Raw genomic sequence first — 17,541 nt, 5'->3', positions numbered from 1 at the left:
AGACCCAGGGGCAGGGCAGAAAAGTGACTCCATCCATCCGGAGCAAAACAGGTGAGCACGAGGAGCAGGGCAGAAGAGGCCTGGGCAGAAAGCAGGCGGTGGTGGAGCACAGCTGGAGCGGCGCTTTGCGACCCAGCGCTATTTTCCTTGGGGTTGTCTCCTCCGCGTGGCGTGCCGGGCGCCGGAGGTCTGCTGTGACTCATCCCCACACTACTGTTTCGTTGTTCAGGCAGTATATTTAGAAACTCTTGTGTAGAGCAATTTCTGAAGATGGTTCAATTCAGAAATACTTCTGCTGTTGTCAGATTTTTTTTCTGCGCTCCCCTTCCCCCTCCTCGTCCCCTCCTCTCTCACTCCCCTTTTTTCACTTCCTATGAATGGAAAAACCTTCAGAATACTTGCTCAGGCACGTGCCTGACCTTGTGCACAGGCAGGGAAGGGCAGGTAAAGCCAAGGCTTTGTCAGCTCAGCATGGCTGGTGGGAATGTGGCGGGCATCACGTGGGTCAGCCCATGGGAGGTGACCAAAGGACCCCATGGAGCACAGAATCATAGAACTGTGGAATCAATAAGGTTGGAAAAGACCTCTAAGACCACCAAGTCCAATGGTTCAGCTGGTCCATGTCCACAAACCATGTCCCTAAAAACTTGCAGGTATAGCACTGAGGGACATGGCTTAAAGGGCATGATGGGGATGGGTCAGCTGTTGAACTTGGTGGTCTTAGAGGTCTTTTCCAACCTCGGCAATTCCACTATTCTGTGATTCTGTGATTCTTGAACACCTCCAGGAGTGGTGTCTCCACCACTTCCCTGGACAAAGAGTAGCTCTAGCTGAGGATATGCATTGTATGGGGTGCTCCGGCTCACTCTTAGCAGGGTAGGTATTTCTCTACTGCCTGCTCATGAAATATTGAGCATCGAGCTTCAGCCTGCTCTGCTTTTGTCCCCTCTGGAGCCCAGTCCTATTCAAGCAATGGGATTTGTCTCACCTGTCACCACTGCAACGCTCTCTGCCACTGCTCTTTACAGGAGCTACAAGGTCCGTTTCAACAGTGTCTCCTCCTACTCGGATGCACGGAAGTCCTCAAGTGATGGCCCTGACTCCAGGGACAACTTTGAAAGTACAGGACCCCTAGCTAATGTCAGGTAAACAGAATGGGGAAGGAAGGTGGTGAGTCCTGCATGTCCCTGGAGCAGGGCGGGTAGATGCCATTGTCCCCACGCTGCAGCCACAGCCGTGTCCTCTCTCTGCAGGTTCTCTGTGTTTGGGCTGGGTTCACGAGCATACCCCCACTTCTGTGCCTTTGCACGGGCAGTGGATACCTTGCTGGAGGAGCTGGGCGGGGAGCGGATCCTGCGCATGGGAGAGGGGGACGAGCTCTGTGGCCAGGAGGAGTCCTTCCGCACCTGGGCCAAGAAAGTCTTCAAGGTAACCTGCCTCCCCGGTGCTCCGGCGAGGTGAAGTGCACGGGGCCAGTACTTGCACAGCCGATGGTTAGAGCTGGATTGAAGCCTTCTCTCCTTCCCTACACTTGGAAGCCCAAGGGGGACACTGGCCATCATTATTGAGATTCTCCAAACTTAGACGTTTCGTGGAGAGGGCGCCCCAACTCATGCCAATCTCTTTAGCAGAGTCTGTTGTAATGGGACAAGGGGAAATGGTTCCAAACTAAAAAAGGGGAGATTTAGACTGGATATAAGGGAAATTTTTTTTACACTCAGGGTGGTGAGGCACTGGCACACGTTGCCCAGAGAGGTGGTGGACAGCCCATCCCTGCAGGCACCCAAGGTCAAGCTGGACAGGGCTCTGAACATCCTGGTGGAGCTGTGGGTGTCCCTGTTCATTGTAGAGAAGTTGAACCAGATGGCCTTTAAGGGTCCCTTCCAACTCCAATGACTCTATGCTCATGGCCACTGGTACAGCCCTACACCTCTAGGGCCTTCATCCCCTTGTGTCATCTGTGGTCGGGGTGGGTCAAGGGGCTCTTGGGGCTCAGTAGGGCACTGCAGGAGGCAGGGGGGCTGCTGAGAGCCTGGTGCGTGCTGTAGGCAGCGTGCGATGTCTTCTGCGTGGGAGATGATGTCAACATCGAGAAGGCCAACAACTCCCTCATCAGCAATGACCGGAGCTGGAAGAGGAGCAAGTTCCGTCTCACCTACGTGGCTGAGGCCCCGGAGCTCACACAAGGTGCAAAGATGGGGTGACCCAGGGGGTCTGGGGCAGGCAGAGGGGGAGATGTACTGGGAGCAGTGGGGGCAAAGGACCAAATCTTTTTACTCATTCCCTGCCTTCCTATGTTACATTCCCATTGTTTCAGTCTTGCTTTCTCCCCAACCTGTTGTGGTTTAGCCTGGCATAGCGATGCACAAAGTAATTGCTCACCACCTGCCAACCGATGCTCAGCCGGTCCCTGAGCAGTGGCTGCTCCCCTGGCCAACTTCCCTTCATTACAGTTTTTCATATGATGTCATATGGTACGGAATATGGAATTTGGCCAGTTTGGGTCAGCTGTCCCAGTTTTGTCCCATCCCAGCTTCTTTGCCCCCCAGCCCCTCACTGGCAGGGCAGTGTGAGAAGCTGAAACGTCCTTGGCTCTGTGCAGCCCTGCTCTGCAGCAGCTACAACATCAGTGTGTTATCAATGTTGCTTTCTCCTAAATCCAAAATATAGAATCATATCAGACACTACGAAGAAAATCAGCTCTATCTCAGCTGAAACCAGGACACCCTCAAACACTCAACGATGAATCTGTGATGACCTCAGTCCCCTCTGGTTGTTCCTTGCCTGTTTTTGCAACAGGGATGTTGAGCTCTGAGCTTCTCTCCCTCCTCCTGACCCCTTTTTGTGAAGCACAGAGCTGGAAAGCTGGGAACCTTCCAAGCTGGCCTTGTCCAAATGCCGCTCATCCGAGCATTGCGGTGCAATGGCAGGGCCAGCCCACCGACACCTGGCCCCTCAGCATGGCTCCTGCAGCTGATGCTCTGCCGCACTGCCCTGGCTTTTCCCAATTCAGCCACCTTGCTGCTGGCACCGGTAGCCAGGTCCTGTCCCCACACCTTGTGCAGGTGGTGGCTGAGCCCTCCCTGGTCCTCCGCAGAAGGGACACGTGCTGCGTCCTCCCCAAGGCTCCGATTCTCTGCTGTGTCTTTTCATGGGCTCTTCTCCTCTGCAGGGCTGTACAGCATCCACAAAAAGCGTGTCTACGCAGCCCGGCTGATCACACGCCAAAACCTGCAGAGCCCTAAGTCCAGGTAGGAAACGTGAGCATCCCAGGATTGCTGGAACCAAATGTGCTCACAGGGCACCCAAGCACCTGTACATGTGGTGCTGCATGCATCCCTGACCCCAGATGTCCCGTTGACACTACATTTGTGCAAATCATGGCCGTGTGAGCCTGAGAAAGGGTACGTCCTGCTTTCAGCCACCTTGTAGTCTCCTGCCTGAGAATGGAACAGGCTGACCAGAGCTGTGGGTGCTCACAACCCTGGTGGTGCTCCAGGACATGGATGGGGCCCTGGGCAGACTGAGCTGGGGGAAGCAATCATCCCAGGGCAGGGGTTGGGGTTGGGTGATCTTTAGTGTCCCATCCAACCCAGTCATTCTATGATTCTATGAAGGCAGGTTGCTGTGGTGCCCAGCAACACATCTGTCAAGGATGTCACTCAGCAGCTCCTTGTTGTTCTCCCCCAAACACCATCCTGCTTTGTCTCCTTTCTCTGCAGTCGGTCGACCATTTTCCTGCGTCTCCACACCAATGGCCACCAGGAGCTGCAGTACCTGCCTGGGGACCACTTGGGTGTCTTTCCAGGGAACCACGAGGAGCTGGTCAATGCCCTGATTGACAGGCTTGAGGATGCTCCTCCGGCCAACCAGCTGGTGAAGGTGGAGCTCCTGGAGGAGAGGAGCACAGCTCTAGGTAAGCACATCCCTAGTCCCTACGTGGAGGTGGATTCCCCCCTATTCATCCCCCACGTTGGTCCCTGTAGCTCCTCGAGGAGGTGGGTAGCCTTGAGGAGGAATTTTGCCATTTCATTGCATTTATCTGGATTGGGAACACCTCCTTCCATCTTCTGCTGCCCAGAGCCATTCCTCTTTCTTTCTTTATGGGGCAAAGAAAGGGTTTGAAGACTGAGCAGGGACCACAGAGAAGAGGTTTCCTTGTTCTCCAGACCAATTAAAGGTGCTAATATTCTTATAGAAGAAGCAGAGATATTCTGAGATATTCTGGGAATGAGCCAGTGCCCTACTGCCATGCACAGTGTGAGAGGAGATGGAAAATAGCACGCACTCAGAGTGACCAAAGCTGAAGGTGCTGCACTATCAGATCCCGTATTTGTACTCACGGCACAGCATCTCACTTGTAGCACGAAGATATCTCTGACACTTCTTTCTGGCTCTTCATCACTCACTGTCTCAGAGCTGAGCAGGGGGGAACGAAAGCAAGGATTTATCCCCTCTGGCTCTGCTGACCCGTGCAGCTCAGCTGACCCATGGTTGTGCTGGATTCCCTCCTGGCAGGCGTCATCAGTAACTGGACAGACGAGAACCGCATCCCACCATGCACCATCTTCCAGGCTTTTAAATACTATCTGGACATCACCACCCCTCCCACCCCGCTGCTGCTGCAGCAGTTTGCTTTGTTGGCCACCAGTGACAAGGAGAAGAAACGTCTGCAGGTCCTTAGCAAGGTAAAAACTCAAATCCCAGTTGCAGGGGCTCGCAGGGGTTGTTTCACTTCTGGAGCAGACTTCCTTCATTTTTACACGTGGCAGTCCCAAAATTAATTAATGACACCCCAGGGTGCAGACCTTCCTCTTCAGCATCAGCCTGTTTAGTAGCCCAGTCCTTCAGCTCCAGATGAAATAAATTTCTGGGCACACAGAGGCCGATGCTGCAGCCCACCCTCCCTCTCAACCTGGCTGCAGGGCTTGCAGGAGTACGAGGAGTGGAAGTGGTCCAAGAACCCCACGGTGGTGGAAGTGCTGGAGGAATTCCCCTCGGTGCAGATGCCCTCCACACTGCTGCTCACACAGCTGCCCCTGCTGCAGCCCCGCTACTACTCCATCAGCTCCTCCCCAGAGATGTACCCTGGAGAGGTCCATCTCACCGTGGCCGTGGTCTCCTACCGCACTAGAGGTACCAGGCTCAGGCAGGGGACAGAGGAGGTGGGCTTGGAGTGGGGAGCAGGGGAAAAACATCAGCACATGGGCAGATCCATAAGGGCTTTGACTGAGAGATGTTATGTAGAAGCCTTTCTACCCGTTGCAGCAGTTAGATGCCTTCAGCCCATGATACTGCTGTCACACAGCACAGAGCAGGGCTATCCACCTAAGGGCAGCCTGGAAGACTTGGCCCAGACCAACCAGTAACTCCATGTGGGACTATTCCATTGCCCATACCAAAGTCCACACAGCAACTAACAGCCAGATTTTGGTACCAGTGGAAGCAATGATGTCTCTCAGCAGCCCTGTTTGTGGTGTGTGTGGGTAGAGTCCATTGATGCCACCATAGAACGTGGGAGAATATGCTGGCCATTTACTTTGGATTGCCAAGGACAAAACTGAGGGCTTCCAAGGTATCATGAAAGTCCAGCTATCCAGGTCTGGGGGAGATTGGGATCCAAGTGCCAACCTCCTCCCAAAGGCATGGGGATGGATCAGAGATGCTGACAGACAGTAGGTGTGCAGGAGGAAATGTAGCAGGGAGAGTTTCCGAAAGGAAAGAGACTTCAGTACTGGCTGGTGTGCTAAGTGCGGCCCTTCCTCTCCTTCCTCCTAGATGGAGAAGGCCCCATCCATCACGGAGTCTGCTCCTCCTGGCTCAACAGGATCCAGAGTGACGAGGTTGTGCCCTGCTTTGTAAGAGGGTGAGTGGCCCAGGCAGGGGGTGAAGGATGGGAGAAGGGGGTGAAGGATGGGGCAAGACCCTTGCAGAAGGAGCTCTTTCCCCCTGGTCCTTCTTTGCAAAGCACCAAGGAAGCAGAGAAAGCAGGGCTGGCTTTGTGAACAGATGGGTCCCTCTTGCTCTGGTGGTGTTCTCTTCTGCACTAAAATGCCACTTTTAGAGATTTCAATCCCTGCTTCTCTGAACAATGTCTCAGCTAGCAGAGGCAAGGCAGGAAGCATCATGCCTGGCTTTAACTGATGTCTTCAACACATGCAGGGCTCCTGGGTTCCACCTGCCCCAGGACCCTCAGGTGCCCTGCATCCTCATTGGCCCCGGCACTGGCATTGCCCCATTCCGGAGCTTCTGGCAGCAGCGGCTCTTTGAAATCCAGCACAAAGGTGAGCTGACACTTCTTCCTCCTGCTCCTCACCCCAAGCAGCACTCATAATCCTGGGCTGGTTGGGGCCCTGAGCTGGCCCTGAGAGGCTGCAGACTTGGAACGCAGCTCAAACTCCCTAACAATCTTCCTATAAAACTCAAAGTTTTTATGGTTCTGTGCACTGTAGCGTTGGGTTGGTTTGTTGTTTTCTTAAGGGCATTTTGGCCCTGGTGGGCTCCTCGCATGGGCTGCTGGGGTGGCTGGCAGTGATGCAGTTTGCAGAAAGGGATGCTGGTGGTCTGCAGGCTGATGGCTTCCCCCCATCTCTCCCCAGGCCTGAAGCCCTGTCCTATGGTTCTGGTGTTTGGGTGCCGGCAGTCCAGGATCGATCACATCTACAAAGAGGAGACGCTGTTTGCCAAAACCCAAGGTGTCTTCAGAGAGCTGTACACAGCCTACTCCCGGGAACCGGACAAACCAAAGGTGCTGGTGGGTGCTGGGGCTGTGGGTGGGGATCCTCAGCACAAAACTGCGTCCTCCCCACTGCAATCCCATGCCAAGGGCAGCAGGACGGTGTCAGCCAGCAAGGCGATCCAGAACCAGCAGAAAAAAGTGCCAAATGAAGCTTTGCTACTCACCCATCTCCTTTCTACCTCTTTTAGAGGTGCAGCAAGGCATTGCTTGCTCTCCACAAGAGGCAATGGAGGCAGCTGGGCCTCCCAGAGCATGTGGGTGAAGGGGGCTGAGAAGCTGAAATTAACTCTGCTCCCCCCTCCTGCAGAAATACGTGCAGGACGTGTTACAGGAGCAGCTGGCCCAAACGGTGTACAAGGCACTGAAGGAGCAGGGAGGCCACATCTACGTCTGTGGGGATGTCACCATGGCTGGGGACGTCCTCAAGACCGTTCAGCGCATCGTGAGGCAGCAGGGCCAGCTGTCGGTGGAGGAGGCAGGCGCTTTCATCAGCAAGCTGCGGGTGAGTGGTGTCCATGCCCTGCACAAGATCCTGCTCCGGGCATTGCACCTGGTGCCTCGTCCTGCAAAGGGGAAGCAGTGAGGTGATGAGCAGCTCCTCCCCATGAGATCTTCAGGGCAACCTTCCTGGGCCCATTCACCACACTGAGTGCCCGCTGTCCCTCTGTCACCGCTGCAAGATAAAAGGACAGGCTGCGGGTCCCCTGCTTGTCTCTCCCACATCGGGGCTGCCCGATGCAGCGTGACCTTGGGAAGGTTGTGTCTCTGCCCCTCTGCCCTCCCTGCCCCTTCAGCTCTTGTCACCGGCCCCACAACACTTGGTGTGTAGCGGGGACCTGCCCACAGCCCCACAGCCTTCTGTGACATAGCAGCACCAACCATTTGTAAACCCTTCCCTTTCCCCCCTGTTCCTCTCCCATCCTCGCTCTCAGGATGACAGCCGGTACCACGAGGATATTTTTGGAGTCACCCTGCGCACGTACGAAGTGACTAACCGCCTTAGATCTGAGTCTATTGCATTCATCGAGGAGAGCAAAAAAGATACGGATGAGTGAGTTGACATGTTTATTTTAACCCTTGCTCTGGTCCCCAAGTGTGTAGGCTGTGGGATGGGAAAGGAAGTTTAACTTCTGCACATCTCTAGCCCTAAAGAATGGCTGGAAAAAGACATTTCACTTCTGCATGTGTCGCAGAGACTGCTGCATGGCCATCTCTCTGTGATAGCAGAGAGAGTGCAGGCAGCTGCTACCCATGGTGAGGGGTACCCATGTTGGAGCTCCAATTGGGAAAGATTTGGAGGCTTTTCTGTCTTTCCACTCTGGAGAAAACAAGCAAAAGAAGTCAAAATTGGTGCCATGAGGTATCTGTGCTCTGTCACATCCTGCCATGCGCTCAGCTCTGTGCTGAGGGACTCTTCCCTTAGTGAGCAGGTTTATTTAGGATGAGGGATGTGCACGGATCTCACTCCTCATCCTGGCTTTTGTCCTGGCGTGCAGTTCTGGCTTCCCAACTTCTGTGGTACTTGGGAGGAACTCTGCCCCAATGCCCAGGGTCTGCACTGTGTAAGGAGAGCTGCCAGTTCCCATCTGTAGGGAGGGTTAACGAGTGCCCACCTCACCCAGCTGCCACAGCCCTGTGCATATCTGCAACAGTAAGCAGTCCTCTGGAGGGACCTATGGGAAGATCACTGCCTTTCCCTGGCCGTACTGCAGATGCCCTGTGGGGAGGTACACAGGAGAGCACAGTACTCCTGTTTCCAAAGAGACCCCTGAGGATCCCACCCTGCCTTCCTGGAAGCAGAGGACAAAGCTCCGGAACGGCTTTGCTCTACATCAGCTCTACTCATCCCGCATTAGGGCCACATGACCCAGCAGGGTGCTCAGCTGCTTCCTCTGAGCCCTTTCTGCCCTTTCCCTTGCAGGGTTTTCTGCTCCTAACTGGACCCTTCGCCCCAGGGGATGCCCAACCAGTCCCGGCACCTGCTGCCCACTCCTGCCGAGGGCACTGGGTTTTGTATTTCACGGACACAGTGGCTCCTTTTCCGGGGAACTGCCCATGGAAAGCGCTCTGTCTCTTGTCCTGTTGTTGTGTCATGATGATGATGATGATGATGATTTTTATTGCCTTTTCTTCCTCTTTCTCTTGCTCTCTCTCTTGTCCTGTGGTGGTTTCTTTTCATCCCCTTTCCCTTCCCCTGATCTCCCCACTGAAGTACGATGGCTTTATAATTCGCAGTGGCTCTTAACAGAACTTCTCGTTTCTCCATCCTCTCATGAGGGCATTTTGCAGCTGCATGAAATTACCATTTTTGTGACCATTTGCGTTTTAGTGTTCTGGGGGCAAGCAGAGTGGCAGGGGCTGCGTGCTGGCTGGCTCTTGCTGCTTCATGGGATCCGGGGGCCGTTCCCTCAGCCCCAAGCTTGGGGCTTGGCTGAGTCCTGGCGTTTTCTTTGCTTTCTTTTGGGCTTGTTCAGGCCTGGGCACGAGCCCACGGCTGGGGGCAGTCAATGTGCCATGTCCTTGTGCCTGTGAACTTTGCTCATCCCCACCCAGCCTGGGTGCAAATGCATCTGTATTGAGCCAGAAGGCAGGACATCTGCAGTTCACGTGTTGTAGTTTCTCCTAAATGCACTCTGCGCTGTTTGCCTCCTTCTCTGCTCCCCATTCCCCCTAAGTCTCCCCTTTTGCTCAGTCCCCACTTCTGCTGGCATGAAAGTCTTCCTGCTGAAGAGCAAGCACTGAACACACAGGATGTCTGTGCTAGGGAGAAACTTGTAGCAACGAGTGCTGCTTCGCCAGGCTGTCCTCCAAAAGGCTTTGCAGGAGATGTGCAATCTGCAGCTGTGATGCTGGGGGCAGAGATTCAGCTGCATCCTTGAGCTTTGCAATGTGAACGCTTGAACCCTCTCCCAGGTGAGACTGGAAAGCCACAAGGAGGGAAGAGAAGCAGCTCCAACCCCGGGTGCAGGAGCACCTCCATGTGGGAAAGCAGAACTTGGAGGGCTACAAAGGCTCCCACCACCTGGTCCCTGCTGAGGCTGTATTGACAGAGTTCCTGAAAGCACGGAGAGCACCAGTTCCACCTTAGCGCAGTGTTGTGAGCAGTTCTGGGACAGCAGATCCCAACCCCACTCATGGCTTCGGGAGCAGCGAGCGCCAGCATGGAGTGACCTGACTGCCAAATAAAGACACTGCTGGTGGCAAGCCTGTCCCCTCTTGCAGGCTGTGTGCCACCTGCCAGCAGCACGAGCTGTCTCTGCAGGGACGACTCGTCGACCTGGAGGTGAGATGGACTGCGAGGCTGCTGCGTGACTCTGGGCTCTGCCACGCTCACACCTCAGCCCGGCTACAAAACTGCAGCCCCACAAACGAGCCGTTAGCAGTGTCACAGGAAGGTATCGGTCCCTTTAGCAGAGGAGAGCTGTCAGAGAGGTAAATCAAGCACAACCTTGTGCGTCCTTCTTCTTCACCCCCCCCTTCTCGCCCTCAGGAGGTTTGGTCCTCCTTCAGCGCAGGGTGAGGGGCTCTGGGCGGTTGCAGCCCTTGCTGGAGGCAGAGACACGAGGCTAGTGTTGGAGCTGATCTTGTCCTCCTGTCCCCACTTTGCTGCACTGTGAACTGTAGCTTGTACAGAACAAAGCACCCGCACTAGAGACAGCAGAAGCCTTGTTCAGGAGCTGTAAAGTAGAGCTTTGCTTTCAGAGGGCTCGGATTTGCTGCCCTAAGACCAAGTGGGAACAAAAAGAGCTGCATGAGGCTTGTTGCTCCCTCAGCCCGTGGTGCAAGGCACGCTGGCCTCCCTGGCAGTGCAGCTACCATACGCTCAGCCTGCTGCCCTTTCCTGCTGCTTGGTCGGTCGTAGCTGGGACCATCTGCAGCTTCAACTCCCTGGGTGCTTGAAGCAGCTCCAGTTCAAGAGCCAGGTGGGCACCAGAGACCCAGTCTCAGTTCTGTTGGTCCCAGCAGCGCACGTTGCAGGGCATGAAACGCGAAGGAATGCTGCCACAGTGTGGCCAGAGCCGAGCTCGTTAAGATGGCAGTTACAAGTCTGGGTTCGTGGCGCTGCCTGGGGACTTGGGGATGTGGAGGTGAATGCTGGACAGGATGGGATGAAGTGCAGCCCCTGGTCCTCCTTTAGGGCCTGTGCCCCAATCCTAGGGCAGGTAGTGGGGTGAGAGAGCTGGGTCCCTTTTTTGCTGGGATGTCCTGCTGATGGGAACCAAACCCTTGGCTCTAGACCTGCGTACGTACAGCAAACCTGGCCCTAAACCCACGTCCCATCGCTGCAGAAACAGAGCTAAAGAACAAATTCACATCACATCCCTGCCTTGATGCTGATTATGGCTCTCGACTCTGTGCTCTGCTCCTACTTTTAATAGAACTGGTGACACAATCTGAAAAGGAGGGTGTGCCCAAAGAAATGCCCTTGTCTTCGTCCTCTTTTCAGCTCAACCTGCGTTGTTAGCAATTAGTTTTTTCCAGTCCTGCCTTCTGCCTGTACTGCTTTAACATCTCCCATCTGGAAGTCCTATTGCTGTTGCAGTCTGTGACTGAGATGAATTGGCTTGCTCTTCCTGTGCCCCAAAGCCTGCCGTCTCCATCTTCTGCTCCAGCAGATACCAGTGAAAGCACTGGGAAGCACAAAGGAGGGAACAGGGCGCCATGCCTTCAGTGGGACTTCCAAAGGGGCAGACAGCTTTGGCTGTCTGAAGCTCAATGGTTAGGTGAGTCCTTCATAATCTTCCGAAGAGAAATGCTGCTTGAAGGGCAGCCGGCCTGCCTGGCTCTGCCACAAAGGTCCACAGAGCTGCACATCCTGCAGGACTCCGAGCTGCCTCTCCGCTCCTTCTGCCCTCAGCAGGGCTTCTCACAAGCCAAACTACGGGGAACTTTGATTCACTGCATTTTGTTGAGTCAGTCTCAGATGTCTTCACTCCCCCTTTGTCCTTCTGACCTGGGAAGGCTTCGCGCTCCCCTTCGACTTCAATTTTCTCCCACAGCGCGGGGAAAAATGAACCTGTGGATCTGCTTTATCATTCATTCCACAGATGTGGCTCTTCCACCAGTTGTCTAGACTCTGCTCATCTCAGTGTGACGTGTCTGACACGTGGGTGCAGCCACAGTATCTCCATCATGCACAAGCAGCAGGGAGTGCTGCACACCGGTGCCCTGAGCTGCCCAGGGTGTCACACCAGGATGGGCCATTGCCTTTTGGGCCCTCGGGTCACAGATGTCACTGCTGGCTGCTTGCTGCCCTGCCCCATGCAGCTCCTGCAGCAAGGGGGCACAGGACCCAATGGGCTCCTGGCCCAACCCAGTGCCCCAGTCCCTGTCCTGGAGGATGCCCTCCACCACTGCCTGTTTTGCAGCAGTTCAGCTCTTTTTTGCTCCCCAGAAATTAAACACAAAGAGGATCTTTTCTAAATAGGAGATTGGATTTTCAAGATGCTACCAAGTGAGGTTGTTTTGTTTTTTTTTTTTTCTTGTTTGGTTTTTTTTCTGCAGAGATTTTAATTTGTAAGTTTCTCAGATCTCCACAGAAAGTTATGTACCAACTTGAAAATTCATGGGAAATGGTTCTGTGTTTTCCCAACCTGCTGTGTCCATTAGCAGGGGAAAATAAGCTGTTCGTTCAGCACAAGGGTACCTGCTGCCTGTGTTGTTGATGACTTCAAAGGTTTCATCTCCCCAGAAGGACTGCTTAGGAGTTTGCTGTTCTTCTTTCTACTGCTATCTATGAGAGACAGCGGGAAAATAATGAGACTTCTCTCATCAGGATCAGACTTGCAAAGACAACACACTTCACAATCACCACTGGGTAGACCTAAGATCATTGTGCTGGAGGAACCAAGGCAGTTGCATCCATATTGACCAGAGAAACAGAGTTTCAGGCTGGGCAGCCATGCTCCCTGCCCCTGTCCTGTGCCTAAACTTCTCAGTGACAAGCAGGGGACTGAGTCCACACTCAGATGTGTCTGTGTATGTCTGGGAAAATTGCAGTTGTGTCCTGAGCAAACGTGATTTCTCCCGTGCAGAAAAGGAGATGTGAAGAGACAGCAGCCGCGTGAAGCTGTGTCCAATCTAAATGGGATTGCTCTGCTGGTTCTCTTGCTGTTACCATGCAATGCCTCTCACCTCAGGCTCCCTGCACCACCTCCCTCTGCAGATCCTTCCTGTGTCCCCCCCCAGCCCTGTCTGCCTGTCCATAGCTGGGTGAGGGCAGGTCCTTGGGATGCCAACAGGCTTGTAGTGCCTTGTGCTAGGAAGAGGTGCTGAGGGTGCCCTCCTGTTCCTGCTCTCTTCAGAGCTGCTCCAAGCACGCAAAGACTGGAGGCTGAGAGGAACAGATGACTTCATTTCACATGTGAAAACCGTGGTGGGTAAATTGCTCACCGGATCACTGAGAGCAGGCTATAAGCTCTGCTGTGCTCTGCAGTTTTCTTTTGGTGGGGCTTCACAGTGGTACAAAGACAGGGCAGAGTTGGAGTGTGGGTGCAAACTGGACACCATCTTCTGCACACTGCTGAGCGGTGAGCACCTACCACAGTTTGGAGGCCAACGTTCTCATTACGCTTTTTAGAGAAGGCTGTGTTTCTGATGAAGCCTTGTGGACGTGCACTAAGCCTGAGCCCAAGCTGCTGCCTCCTGACATACCCCCGAAGCCATTACAGACCTTTGATTTATACCTATGGGGAAGCTGCGGAGAGTTCCCAGCATTTTTGGAAGGAAATTTTATGCTCAAAACTAAACTTTGTTCCTGCCTTCACTGGGGACCAGTTCTCAGCTTCAGAACTGCTCTGATAACTTCGCAATTGCTTTGATAGTTCCAGAGGGGAGTGCAGTCTCTTTACGGAACAGATGGAGACACACTTACAGGACCATTCAACTTTGCTGTAGCTCTGCCTTTGTTAGAACAATTTCCTTTGCTATAACAGGAGGAGCAAAATCTGGACAGCATTACAGGCTTGGAAAATTGAATTCACAAACTCAGATCTTGCATCTGAGTCCTTCCAGGTACGAAATGCCTTCCACAACCACGGGCTTCTGTGGCACTGGGGGTGTTCAGCAGCTTGCAGGATAAAGCTTTCACAGCAGCAGCAGCAGCTTCACAATGGCAGTATTCCTGTGCGTGTCAATCTGCACTTGCACCTGCCTGCAATGCATGACTCTAGTATTCCATTTGAAATCTACCCTCAATGGGAAGATCTGAGCTCTAGCTTCTTCCATATGGTCGTGTGTATTTAATGGGAATTCAGGGGAGCTGGAGAAAGCTAATGAGATTGCTGCTTTAAAGCACTTGGTTGCAGAAGTAAAATAGATACTTCGGAGGTTGAAATTGGCTTGACTTGAGCACGGCTGCAAGGGCAACTCGTGAAATATTTAAGCACTGTAATGCAGACTTACCTGCATCCTGCTGTGAGATGAAAAAAGCAGATCGGAAAGTCTTGGCTTCTACCCCTACAGATGTTTCCAGCGAAGGCTGTGATGGAAGTTTGAGCCATCAAAATCACTGGGAGAAAAAAAAAACAACGACCAAACAGGTTGTGAGTTCATAGCTGAGCAGCCGCAGCTTGTTTACCAGTGAGAGTGCCTCACTGTGAGTGCTGCTGTTTCCCTGCCTACTCATTCATGTGCCTACCTGGCTCGATTTCAGGGAGGAAGGAGGGAGGAAAGACATCAAAAGTGAGATGCATGAGCCTTGCCTTCAGCACCCTCTATTTAATAGGTGCCTGCAGGCCAAGGCTTTGCAGTTGCTCTTCATTGCCATGGCAGGGCAAGATGCTGGGGGCTACTCTGGGACCCGCAGGCTGAGCTTGCAGCAATTCTGGGGCTGAGGAGAGCAGCACAGAGCTGGGCTGCAGGTACTCTGCACGGCCCGACTGCAGAGCTGGCACACAGTTCCATAGGGCTAGTGCAGAAATCTGCCAGTGAATAACACAGGACAAAGTGTTTTTCTTCTAGAGGCATTTTTAATACTTATACGGAAAAGGCTAAATACTGCAAAAGTCAATCAAAAAGACCAAGTGATCTACGAGTTCTTTTTTGTTGCTTCGGATGAAATTGAGTGTTTTGTCCCCACAGTAATCGCCAAATGGAGATTTTATAATTTTCCACAGGCAATAAAGCTGCCTTAATACGCATTCAGATCCAACAAGAGGCATTAGTGCTACCTGCTTTCAAACGTGGGTTTTGTCTTTCTGTTTGTATGATCATGGTATGAAGCCATGTCTTAATAGAATATGTTTTGCAGTGCTCACCAAGATGTCTGGAAATAGAAGACGTTTCAGCATCTCCCCGTGCTCAGCATTGAAGTGATGGCTTTGACGCCAATGAAATTCAGTGCAAAATGTTTGCTTTGCTGGAATTCTACAAAATAGGTGTATATCCAGAATAGCTAAGGTTAAATGTGCCCTGCTGCCTTGAGATGCCTTCAAAAACCCTGGGATCTGCATGCTAAAAAGAGCTTGAGAATAGGTTCCCTTAGTCTGTAGCAACATCCTGAGTTCTTCTAGCTTGCACACAACTCCCCAGGCAGGAGACAAATGCAGTGAGATGACTTTCAGCCGGGACTCATTGCTTTTTAGATTGCACGTAGTTAGAAACATGAGTGCTGCCATCCACCCAGGGAATTTGATATTCAGTGCCAATTAATTTTTGTAATAGGAACAGGGATTTCTTCTCCTGATTCCCTCAAGCACCTCTGGAAAGTGTAAGCCTAAAAGACTGATTTGTTGTTGCTTTGTTTTTTGGTGTTTTTTTTTTTCTTTTTTATTTTTTGTTTGTTTTCTTTGCTCTGGTGGCCTTTTTCCTAAAGAGCAGTGGTTCCAAATTGAGAAAGGAAACCACTCTGTGCAGGGCAGTAGCTTTGGGGCAGGCGACTCCCAGCATTTCCATTGCAGAGCTTTACTAAATGCTTCAGCTGTGGGTGAGTTCTGCTCTGCTGGATGGGACCCCAGTTTCTCTCCCCTTCCTGGTCCTCCCACTCCTCCCTCCCTCTCCTCAGCACCTCATGTCACCGTGCCTTCATTTGGTCAATAAAATGATGCCCCGATTTCAGACCGGTGCATTTTCATCTCACTTGGCATCCCATCAGACACTGGAGAGAGGTGGTTTATCTTGTAGCTTCTCGTGTGATTCTAAGGTAGGTTTCTCCTGAGGAGCAAAGGGGCAGTGGGAGCAAGGGTGAAGCAGCGTTGTGTTTGATCATAGCAGTGCTTTAAGTGGTCAGAAACATGGTTTTCCCCTACCTCTGAGCTCTCAATGCTGCTAAAATCTCTGCCATTCGTACAATGTACTCCAGCCCCCTCTCTTGGACTGACTCTGGCTCTGTTTGCAAGATATCCACATTGTTCTAAAGCATGCACCTTTCTGTATAGTTCCAATCTTACGATTTTATGGAATACTTATGCCTGTTTGCATTACAGTCAAAATAATAAGAATAAAAAAAACCCTAAAATACAGCAGACCTCATTCTACTCTTGTCTGTGGGCTCTTCGCACTCAAAGGTCTCTCCTGATACATTGGCCTTGCTCTGTTCCACTACCTGTGCTGCTGTCGGTGATATCTACTAACCTGACAGAAACGAGGGCTGCATCACAGCACTGCATCACTCATCACTACCCATCACCCACTGCCACAGCCATAGGGAACGTCACCTCAGCACTGCCACAGCCATGGGGAGCATCACCTCAGCACTGCCATGGCAATGGGCAGTGTCACCTCAGCATTGCCACAGCCATGGCACAGTGTCACCTCGGGCACTGCCACAGCCATGTAGAGTATCATCTCAGCAGAGCCATGGGGAGCATCAACAGACCCCATAGGGAGCATCACCTCAGGCATTCCCACAGCCATGGGGAACATCACCTCAGGCACTGCTAGAGCCATGGCATAGCATCATCTCAGGCATTGCCACAGATGTGGTGACATCTCTCAGCACAGGCATAGCCCTGGGTAGTGTCACCTCAGGCATTGCCTTGGCCATGTAGAGTATCATCTCAGCACAGCCATGGGGTGCATCACCTCAGACCCCATAGGGAGCATCACCGGAGCACAGCCATGGCCATGGGGAGCATCACCTCAGCCCTGCCATTGATTTGCGGAATCAGACTCTCTAACCCACGTAAGGTTAGAAGAGCAGATACGTCTTTATTTCAGCGCTGCGCCACACGCCGGGTGCAAGGGGGATCGCTCCTCCTAGCTTGCACACCAAAGAGTGGGGTCCTGTTACATTTATAAGCCAAGCCATGCATATTCAACAGTATTACCCAAGACCCATTAGCATATTAATTGCTTTTCCAGGAATCCATTTACATACTGTCCCCCTCCCCAGGGCATGTGCATTAGTTTCCATTGGATGAAGGCTTGATGTCTTCCTCCCCATTCGGTGGTCGTTCTGGGATGAAGTCAGACGTCTTCCTCGCCATGTCCTTTCGACCTCTGTTCCAGTTCTGAGCTCCTTTCCCGCCTTGCATGCCTCAGCAGTTTCCCATCCTGCTTATTTCCCCTCCATTGCTTTCTTAGGGACCCCTTTCTACTGACTTGAGAAGGCTCCCTGAAGGTTAAACTAAGCAATAAATTGGTCTTGAGGTAGCAAGAGGTTAAACTAAATAACAAATGCTTCTAAGCAGTAAGTTCCTCTAAGCTATAAATCCTCTAAGCAATGCTATTTGCGAATTCCCTTTGAGTTAACAAAACTAAGAGATGTTATGGATCCCTTACATATTGTATTCTACAGCTCACCATCTCACCATGGCTATGGGGAACATCGCCTCAGCACAGCCATGGCCACGGCGAGCATC

At 52.5% G+C, this 17,541-nt stretch overlaps 1 protein-coding gene across 2 annotated transcripts in view; it reads left to right on the top strand.

The window, feature by feature from the left end:
* The window catches only part of NOS1 (nitric oxide synthase 1), a 57,233-nt gene extending 41,035 nt beyond the window's left edge, over positions 1 to 16,198 (top strand). The window contains exons 17-29 of one of the 2 annotated variants that reach the window (XM_052689817.1): positions 1,029 to 1,145; positions 1,254 to 1,428; positions 2,049 to 2,187; positions 3,173 to 3,251; positions 3,723 to 3,916; positions 4,519 to 4,688; positions 4,926 to 5,136; positions 5,779 to 5,866; positions 6,163 to 6,284; positions 6,600 to 6,748; positions 7,047 to 7,241; positions 7,672 to 7,790; positions 8,952 to 16,198. In XM_052689817.1, the coding sequence (XP_052545777.1) occupies positions 1,029 to 1,145; positions 1,254 to 1,428; positions 2,049 to 2,187; positions 3,173 to 3,251; positions 3,723 to 3,916; positions 4,519 to 4,688; positions 4,926 to 5,136; positions 5,779 to 5,866; positions 6,163 to 6,284; positions 6,600 to 6,748; positions 7,047 to 7,241; positions 7,672 to 7,790; positions 8,952 to 8,967 (1,774 nt within the window). In that variant the 3' untranslated portion in view covers positions 8,968 to 16,198. Of the gene's footprint in view, positions 1 to 1,028; positions 1,146 to 1,253; positions 1,429 to 2,048; positions 2,188 to 3,172; positions 3,252 to 3,722; positions 3,917 to 4,518; positions 4,689 to 4,925; positions 5,137 to 5,778; positions 5,867 to 6,162; positions 6,285 to 6,599; positions 6,749 to 7,046; positions 7,242 to 7,671; positions 7,791 to 8,660 lie in introns of both variants that reach the window. The other variant, XM_052689816.1, reaches the window with a different exon arrangement.
* The last annotated feature ends 1,343 nt before the right edge of the window (positions 16,199 to 17,541 follow it).

The sequence above is a fragment of the Tympanuchus pallidicinctus genome, unplaced genomic scaffold (assembly GCF_026119805.1).
Source record: "Tympanuchus pallidicinctus isolate F22 unplaced genomic scaffold, pur_lepc_1.0 scaffold25, whole genome shotgun sequence".
Lineage (NCBI taxonomy): Eukaryota > Metazoa > Chordata > Aves > Galliformes > Phasianidae > Tympanuchus > Tympanuchus pallidicinctus.
This window is presented reverse-complemented; position numbering and strand designations above follow the sequence as displayed.